General features: G+C 35.5%; 1 protein-coding gene across 1 annotated transcript in view; it reads right to left on the bottom strand.

Annotated features, from left to right (window-relative positions):
* Positions 1-562: 562 nt before the first annotated feature.
* LOC118183209 (stromelysin-3-like) overlaps positions 563-9,924 on the bottom strand; it is a 218,750-nt gene continuing 209,388 nt past the window's right edge. The window contains exon 22 of the mRNA XM_035352675.2: positions 563-1,038. Within this exon, the coding sequence (XP_035208566.1) occupies positions 979-1,038 (60 nt within the window). The 3' untranslated portion in view covers positions 563-978. The remainder of the gene's footprint in view (positions 1,039-9,924) is intronic.

Here is a 9,924-nt window from a genome sequence, read left to right as displayed (position 1 = left end):
GCGCAGTGTTCCTGCTGATGGAACACCCAGTTTTATTCGATGATTCTGCACATGCTTTTTGTATGAAAAATTTTTAAAAAGTATAGAACACATAATATAGAGTACAGCCATTAAAATTATACAGAAATTTTTTTTCAAGCATCACAAAAAAATATTACATTCGCAATAAGAAAATTACTTGAAAATAAGTGGATTTTAATAACACATCATAAGTGAAAATTTTGGATCTCCTTGTGATATGCTGCCACTATTTAAAAAGAAAAGTTCAAAGTATATTATAAAGGCATTTTTATCCATTTCTGGTTGAATTTAATGGTTTCAGAAGCGATTTAAGTTGGGTGTTTCATGTAAAGGAACACTGAGCAACAAAGGGTTAATGGACACTAACCATTAACTACTAATTCCTGAATTTTTAGACTGTAAAAGTTAGAAGACAGAAATGCATCCATTTAGTGGGTATTCCTTTGATAGTAGACTGTATTTATAGTAGACTGTATTCAACTGTATTTATATTTTTAGCTATTGTGTACAACTTGTACAATAAAAATAAAGTGACCAAAACTGTGAGGATAAAATAAGCACAGAGACCTTTTAAAATAATGATCTGCTGTTTTGCTTTATTTATTAATTTATTTTTTAGGTGGAGGGAAATTTTGAATTCGGAATCAGATTGAATAATTATCATCTAGTGTAATGAATTAATATTTTAACATAAAACACTATTTAAAAAACAGCACAAATTTTTGTGACAAAAATGTCTCCCCCAAACATGTTAGAATGGAATTTTTCAAATTTCCTTGTATCTGCAAGTCCTGACTAGTCACCTGTATCAGTGAATATAGCACATATGATATGCTTTGGTTCCTGTTAAACAGTTCTTGCATCATTGTTAGTTCTTATCACTGCATTATTACCTCGTATTTCGAGTTCTTCAACAGTTGTTATAGCAGGAGTTGCATTTGTCCTGTGTGAAATAAACTAACAACCAAACCACCATACAGAAGTTGATCTCGGGTATGGAGGATCACCAAAGTCCACCTAAAAGTAAATTACATGCTAAAATGCAAAAGACAGAGTATTTTTTTTTATTAACATTTTAAAAATGTTTTGCTTTTATTTTGCAGTGGGCAGTTTTTCCAACATTTTTTTATAAACATATTGGTAAATGAAGTGCTATTTTTGTTTAGCAAGATTTGTTAATTGTTTTAAGTAACTAAATTTCGTAACAGAGTTTTCCAAAAATGTAAGACTCATATACGTATACAGGAAAACCCATATAGGGTAATGATTTAATCACTAAATTCTGTATTTTATAGTGCATGATCTGATTCTGGCTGTGGTGCATGCTCTGTAATATTTTCACGGTTTTTCTGCAAGTACCGTTTTACGGGACAATTGTGGCCATCCTAAGAATAAACTATGAATATTTATTTAGTATTAAGCTAGAGGTTGATCATTGCAAAAATCATCACATAATATATGTACGAAATGTCACATTTTCAGAGATTAATTATGAATAAAAATCCATTTTGGTCAAGTATTTGAATTTTATTTAATGTTCTTTTTTTGCAAATTAAGTCTATTTTAATAATGAACAAGATTTATTCACAAAAAAAGTTCACGAACAATCTTAATAAACATAACTAACTAAAAAGAAAAATATTCAGTTACATTTGCAATAATAATGGATTTACTAAAATCAGAGCCTTCATTTGCGTGCTTTCGTTGAGGCAAAAAATGTTTCTGAGTTTGGTTTTAATTGTTTATTCATGCTTGATGGTAAGAAGCAAAAAAAGAGTTTAATTATATTTGTCAAGACGTACTTCTTTTGTAATCGTTGATGATTTTGAGCGTTGACGATCTTACTATTGTAGTAACAGTTAACAAGAATCGCTATAAAAGTAAGAAAATTACACGTCCCAAAGAAGTCGCTGTAGAATAACGGTATTTTTTTAAATAAATTTTTTAAGATTCTTGAATGGCCGTAATATCAGTAAGCTAATTTTTACACAATTGTAGTGCGTTTGTAAATTGTAAATTCAGAATGAATATCTACTAAATTGGCACATTTTTGTACTTATTCATTATGTAATACACTGAGTAGTGTGAAAAGGAGAGTTCACCGACAGGATCTCAAACTCACAGGTGCAATGCGCGATAAGCTCGCAGGCGGATTGGGGAGGCGGACTACGCGGAGCCGTAGCAGATAAGAAGGGATGTTTCGAATTTCTTTATTTAGTGGTTGTGTGTGGTGTATTTAATTATGGCAAAGCACACTAGGGCTATCTGCCTAAGGGGAGGGATGCCTTCCCCTTAGGCAGATCTCCCTTCGTGGAGGACTTTCTAAGGGAAACTGGCTCGTATACACGTTACACATGGGGAAAACCACGAAAACGGCCATGCAGCTAGCCTGTCCGCGGGATTCGAACCTCGGACCGAACTACCAGTGTTCAGCGACTTTACCGCTCGGCCGCTGGTGGGCCTTTATTTAGTGGATAAAACCGGGATTCGAACCTGTAACAAAAGGAGTTCATAGGGTAATACTATGATTGATTGCCTTAGTGCACTCCCCCATGATCTCTAGTCCCTTATTGGCAAGAAAAAGGTTAAAAATAAATTATATTTTTTTAGGATTGTCCCCACCACCACCCGGTGCAGTTTATTGCACCTCGACAATCCCGAAAATTTAGAACAGAAAAACTCATGTATAACTTTATGTAAGCTTTCCATAAGTTTTTCAAGAGGTCGAAAAGTAACACTATACTAAAATACCTATAGTGTTATGAAAACTTAAAATTAAAGAAAGTAAAAATTAAATTAAAAAAGATTATATATAAACTAAATGTACTTAATATCATTAAACATTAAACAAAAAAAATCATGATATACAAATTTAATACACAGAACTCCATTAAATGCAAAAAAAAAAATTATGAAAAATTAATGAATAAAGACATTAAAACTAAATATATAAATTGCGTTAAATATAAAAGAGAATTCAACACATACATTAAAGTAAAAATTAAGAAAGATAATTATATAAAAACTAAATATATAAATTGCGTTAAATATAAAAAAATTTACAAGTTAAATATGCAAAATATCATTAAAAGTAACATTAAACTTTACATGAAATACGTTAAATAATCTCAAATTACGGAAAAGAATATTAAATATAATAGATTAAGAAATAATTAAATATATAAAAAAATTAAATGGCATAATGCCCATAAGCATAGCTGTTCACACTATCTATCAGATATCGCTTATCGTCATAGGGCCACAAAGTCACTTTGTTGGCTTCAACAGTGAATAGCTTGTGACTCTGCCTAGCAATTCCATATTGCACATCTCGTGATCGTGTCTCATTGAAGAGACATTCTTTTCTTTGTAGTTCATATGTTTAATATGCTTCCTTAGAACAGTTCTGCTAAGCCCTTTTGCTGTTTTCTTCTCTCTCCACAGGGAGTCAGCAAAGAATACATTTTGGCTTTTAGTCCGACGAACTCGTAAACAGGTGCTCCATTCAATTCGTCTTAAAAGCAGCCAATTCTCTTTTTATTCTCGCTGTAGAGGGGTGCTCCTTCGGATACTCGCAAGTATCATACAAATCTAAATGTAGACTCATATCCCTATAAATGTCCTCTGTTTGCACAGAATAAGTCAATGAATCTGTGTCGGTGAAAAGGAGTTGAGCTTTTGATCCATAGTTCTGCTTCATGTTTTCGTAATGAAACTTATACATGTGCAGCTTGCTCAGTTCGAAAATGGCAAAACCCGCATAAATTGGTCGATTCAATATAATGACATTTTTCAGACGTTGAATGCCTACTAAGTCTTCATCAAAGATTCTAAACTACTTGAAAGATGGAGCCGTCTTTCTTACATTATTGACAGTTTGAACATCCACCTTATTTCTTACGTTTTCCATTGTTTTTCCGTACATTGAGTTATTCATCATTTTGAAAAAATTCTTTTCAAATGTGGTATTCACTTTTTTTTCTTTCTTCGGCGTTGAATTGAATATATTGCAATAACCAAGGCTTCTGTAAAAATTTTAAGATCTTATGCACTTTGGTTAATTTTAAACCTTTTTCCAAATAATATTTCAAATTTCTGTAATGAATTACATAAATTTGCTTCTTTTTCAAATTAGTCACTAATTTCTGTATTTTTCTTGAACTTTTTCGTCCTTCCTTCTGCAATAGAGAGAATGAATAGGGAGATAACTCTTCAGTTGTTATGCAACACTTTTCAGGAGCTAAAGGATACTCATTATGCAGATCATGCAATTTCCGAGGGTATTCCAAATCTACTTCTAAAATATAGCCGACAGCTCCATCTTCAGGAGATGACAAAATAGCTTCTTTATCAATGGCAGATGGTGAGATCTATTGAAATCCTCCATCAGGCAGGGCTTGAGACACAGCCCATCCATATAAATCATTCGCATCCAGCTATATAATATAACTGGATGGTTTGCTTGGATCATAATGGGGTAGATATTTATTGTTAGCTTCTGCCCATCGGTGAGATATCATGGAAATACCTCTTTGGATGAACAGGTGCATACCCAGATCTGTCAGAAGCTCTAATTGAATTCTAGTCATTTTTAAACATGCCTGACACGCTAGCCCCGGTGACGTCATAACATGAGCGTACTCCAACTCATAATTTTTTATACATAAATTTCGAAAGTTTTAAAATATGTCCGCTAAAAGAAGAACATCGGATTTAACATATAAATTGTGATAGTCTCCTAAAGATTGGAGATTTAAAGTCTCCCAAAAATTTAATGCATGGGAGTAATCTTCATCAGAAATGCTTTCCTCCCCGAGGACATTGTAAAATGCCTCTTTCGGTGGTAAGCAAGTCTCTTCAAATTTTTTGAATGATGTCATGTACTCATAACTATACACGCCCTTGCGCCGTAGCAGTTCACATTCTTCCTTTTCAAATAGTTTTGTTAAAATATGAAAATTTTCTGCCTTCATGTTGTTCACCAGCTTTTAAAAAAGGGTATTCAAAAATTGAACAATCTACAAACTGTAGACTTAGTTTATCGTCCCTATTTACTAACGAGAAGGAAATGTATTTTTCCATACTCGTTGCGATTTTTCCATACTTCGTGATCTTTCCCGTCTTTCAGTCCTTGAAGGATGTGATGGGCATCGTAATTTTTTAAATTATGAAAAATCACAAGTATATGAATCCCTGCATTTTTCAGACGATATTGTAAATTGCAGTTGGAATCCAGAGCCCTTCGGTATTGCCCAGTGATCTCTCAATCTGTCCTTCCCCAACGCGTTTTTGCAAATAGAACATCGAGTCGCTGAGAGAAAGTTTTGCTCGGTATTTTTAGTGAAGATCATGGGAGCGACGTGCGTCAGCTGCCCGACTAGTTATTTTTTGACTTAATTGAGGGATTGCACAAAATGTTCCGCGGCATTTTCGCCTCTGTATACACTCACTAGTTTCAAAACGGTGCTGTTAGGTCCAATCAGTACATAGGCATACCCACACGGCTGGTGTTGTGCAATTTTGTTTGTAAATGAAATGCTTTCACACTGCTGCGCACTGTCCATCGGCACAATCAGGGATTCAAATCCGCATATATGATGAAGGGCGCACGATGCTGTAACTGCATGATCTTGAAGGAAAGTATATTGTTCCCTTCATCTGGCACTTTCACATGTTGAGTAGAATGCTCGGCGCAATACTGAAGGTGTTCCTTCAACGTCTCTTCCTTCTGAAATCGGTGCAGGCAACGATAGCAGGTATGTTAACAACCATTATGTTTATTGGTATAACCCAGGAGAGGTGACATGTTCCGAATCACGCAGTAATGCTACCTATCTTCGCTGATGAAGAACAAATTGCACTCCTCTTTCGTGTCTTTAGATATATGCAGGAGGAACACTTCTTGATCTTCATACCCGAACACGTTAATTCGCAAATTATTTAGCTTTTCTATAGATGCAATTTTATGCAGAGGAACAGGGCAGGTGGTGTTCCCCAACTGGATGCTCGATTCGTGAGGCTTGTAATGAGAAAGGCGGTGAGGAGTATTTTGCCAAGAAATATTCATTTTGTGAGCGATTGAACACTACAGAAAACATTTATCATCCTCATAAGTTTGAATATTTAAGATGGCCTTTTATCGGTCAGTTTCTTAGGCAGAGAGATGTAACTGCTACTTGGAAAGACTTCATAACGAGCAACATTTAACTCAAATTTGTTAATTTTCTCTAACACCCAGCCTGATTCGCTTTTCAAAAATTCCTCAAAATTATTTTTTATTTTTTCAAAGCCCTCTTCTACTTTGAGAGACTACATCATGCGTATCGAACAAACGGGCATATTTGCTTCGAAATTAGAGGCTAGCATACTCCTTCTCTCCACTCCCATTATCACGACTCATCAAAACATTGATGACCCCATACCATTTCAAGTAACGATGGACACTTACACTTTGTTTCAAATTTTCATTTAACAGAGGTCTCAAATATCCGAAAAATACGTCTAAATCATGACTGTGTTCTGCGTTGGGAAGACAGTCTCGGTCGAGAAAATGTCTCGAACGCGGGTCGTTTAGACCCGTTTCGAAGCGCTGGCAGAAGGATTCGTAGTACGGCTCTTTTCTTGGGTTCGTGTAACAATATGTTCTACACGAATATGGTGTAACAGATTACTATTTCTAGTGAATATTTGTAAACACTGTGGACAGACAAAAGATCTCAAATGAGACAATTCATGACATCTTAAATTGTTAAGGCGGTTTCAGCTCAACTGACAGGTGCTACATTTAAAAGCATCTTCATGCGTTTTCTTATGAGTGTTTGAGTCACTCTTATTGGAAAATACCTGTGAGCACTCTTGTCAAGTAAAAGATTTTAAATGAGATAATTCATGATGCTTTAAATTATCAGCTCGCGTAAATTTCATCGAACAGGTTGCACAATTGAAAGAAGCACTTTCATGGTTTTTTTTTTTTTTTTTTTTTTTTTTTTTTTTCAATTCAAATCACTGCCGCGACTGAATGACTTTTCACACATATCACAAAAAAAAACTTTTTCACCCCTGAATGGATCTTTAGGTGTTGCGTCAAGTTATGCTAAAAGCTTTACCCCAAGTGGGGCATATCTAAGAAAGAAACAAAGAGCAGAGTAAGCTATTGTATGCTTTCAAAACTCGCCTAATAGCCTTTAACTAGCTATACGAAGGTCAACTATCAATTCTCTTATCCTAAACAGAGAAGGCTTACCGAGGCTTTTATCGTTATCATTTACAATTATACTACACTTTCTGATACCGTACCGGTACCTTTCTTAAACATATATAAAATTATGTTATATGAAAATCATTACAAACTGTCTGCAAAAATATAAAAATAACAACCCCTTTAAGGTTGGATCACCCCTTTAAGACCTTTTATGTGACGGAAAATTTTTAAAATTAAATATTACAAATATAAAATTAAATACTACACATAAAGTTTTTCGGTATTTTGTTAGGAATACTAAATGTTTCGTAGGTGGTGTGTGGTGGTGTATTTAATTATGGCAAAGCACACGAGGGCTATCTGCCTAAAGGGAGGGATGCCTTTCGTGGAGGATTTTCTAAGGGAAACTGGCTCGTATACACGTTACACATGGGGAAAACCACGAAAACGCCCATGCAGCCAGCCCGTTCGCGGGATTCGAACCTCAAACCGAACTACCAGTGTTCAGCGTCTTTACCGCTCGGCCGCTGGTGGGCAAATGTTTCGTAGGAATTACATAGTGAATTTTTAGTATCGGTATATGTTTTGAGTATTTGAATTTTTAATAACTCTTTGGAAAGTTTAAACTTGTAACATGAATTCTTTATATTAAATAGAGAATGTAAATTTTAGAAAATGAACTAAGTTAACGCTGAACTTAATGGGTTAAATTTATATTTTAAATTTTTCTTGAAGAGCTAAATGTGAAAGGATTAAACTGTAAAAGTAACTTACTTCGTTACTGATATGTAGTTATATGTTCGAAGGGTTGTTGTTGTTCGGAGGGTTAAAGTCATTCAGTCGCGGCAGTGATTTTAATCGGCAAAAGAAAACCCATAAAAGTGCTTCTTTCAATTGTGCAACCTGTTCGATGAAATGTACGCGAGCTGATAACTTAAAGCATCATGAATTATCTCATTTAAAATCTTTTACTTGTCAAGAGTGCTCACAGGTATTTTCAAATAAGAGTGATTCAAACACTCATACGAAAACGCATGAAGTTGCTTTTAAATGTAGCACCTGTCAGTTGAGTTTTAACCGCCTTAACAATTTAAGACGTCACGCAATTGTCTCATTTGAGATCTTTTGTCTGTCCAGAGTGCTCACAAACATTCACTAGAAATAGTGATCTGTTACACCATAATCGTGTAGAACTGTTACACCATAATCGTGTAGTGTTACACGAACCCAAGAAAAACGCCGTAATACTAATCCTTCTGCCAGCGCTTTGAAACGGTTCTAAACGACCCGCGTTCGAGACATCTTCTCGATCGAGACTGTCTTCCCAAACGCAGAACACAGTCATGATCTAGACGTATTTTTCGGATATTTGAGACCTCTGTTAACTGAAAAATTGGAAACAAAATTTAAGTGTTCATCGCAGCTTGAAATGGTATGGGGTCATCAATGTTTTGTTGAGTTGTGATAATGGGGATGGAGAGAAGGAGTGTGCTACCCCCTACTTTCGAAGCAAATATGCCCGTTTGTTCAATACGCATGATGTAGTCTCTCAAGTCGAAGAGCACTTTGAAAAAATAAAAAATAATTCTTTAGGAATTTTTGAAAAACGGATCAGGCTGGGTGTTGGAGAAAATTAACAAATTTGAGTTAAATGTCGCTCGGTATGAAGTTTTTCAAATAGCAGTTACATCCCTCTGCCTAAGAAACTGGCCGATAAAAAGGCCATCTTAAATATTCAAAATTATGAGGAGGATAAATGTTTTGTGTGGTATTTAATCGCCCACAAAATGAATATTTCTTGGCAAAATACTCCTCACCGCCTTTCTCATTACAAACCTCACGAATCGAGCATCCAGTTGGGGAACACCACCTGCCCTGTTCCTCTGCATAAAATTGCATCTATAGAAAAGCTAAATAATTTGCGAATTAACGTGTTCGGGTATGAAGACCAAGAAGTGTTCCTCCTGCATATATCTAAAGACACGAAAGAGGAGTGCAATTTGTTCTTCATCAGCGAAGATAGGTAGCATTACTGCGTGATTCGGAACATGTCACCTTTCCTGGGTTATACCAATAAACATAATATTTGTCAACATATCTGCTATTGCTGCCTGCATCGATTTCAGAAGGAAGAGACGTTGAAGGAACACCTTCAGTATTTCGCCGAGCATTCTGTTCAACATGTGAAAGTGCCGGAAGAAGGGAACAATATACTTTCCTTCAAGAACATTCAGGTCCAGCATCGTGCGCCCTTCATCATATATACGGACTTTGAATCCCTGATTGTGCCGATGGACAGTGTGAAAGCATTTCATTTACCAACAAAATTGCACAACACCAGCCGTGTGGGTATGCCTATGTACTGATTGGGCCTAACAGCACCGTTTTGAAACCAGTGAGTGTATACAGTCGAAGAGCACTTTGAAAAAATAAAAAATAATTTTTTAGGAATTTTTAAAAACGGATCAGGCTGGGTGTTGGAGAAAATTAACAAATTTTAGTTAAATGTCGCTCTTTATGAAGTTTTTCAAGTAGCAGTTACATCCCTCTGCCTAAGAAACTGGCCGATAAAAACAGTATACAGAGGCGAAAATGCCGCGGAACATTTTGTGCAATCCCTCATTCAAGTCTAAAAAGAACTAGTCGGGCAGGTGACGCACGTCGCTCCCATGTTCTTCACTAAAAAAACGAGCAAAACTTTC

This window comes from Stegodyphus dumicola, chromosome X1 (assembly GCF_044657685.1).
Source record: "Stegodyphus dumicola isolate Sdum_Otavi_A_Nest chromosome X1, ASM4465768v1".
In the NCBI taxonomy this organism is placed as follows: domain Eukaryota; kingdom Metazoa; phylum Arthropoda; class Arachnida; order Araneae; family Eresidae; genus Stegodyphus; species Stegodyphus dumicola.
The sequence above is the reverse complement of the archived record's forward strand: the minus strand, read 5'-3'. Positions and strand labels throughout refer to the sequence as shown.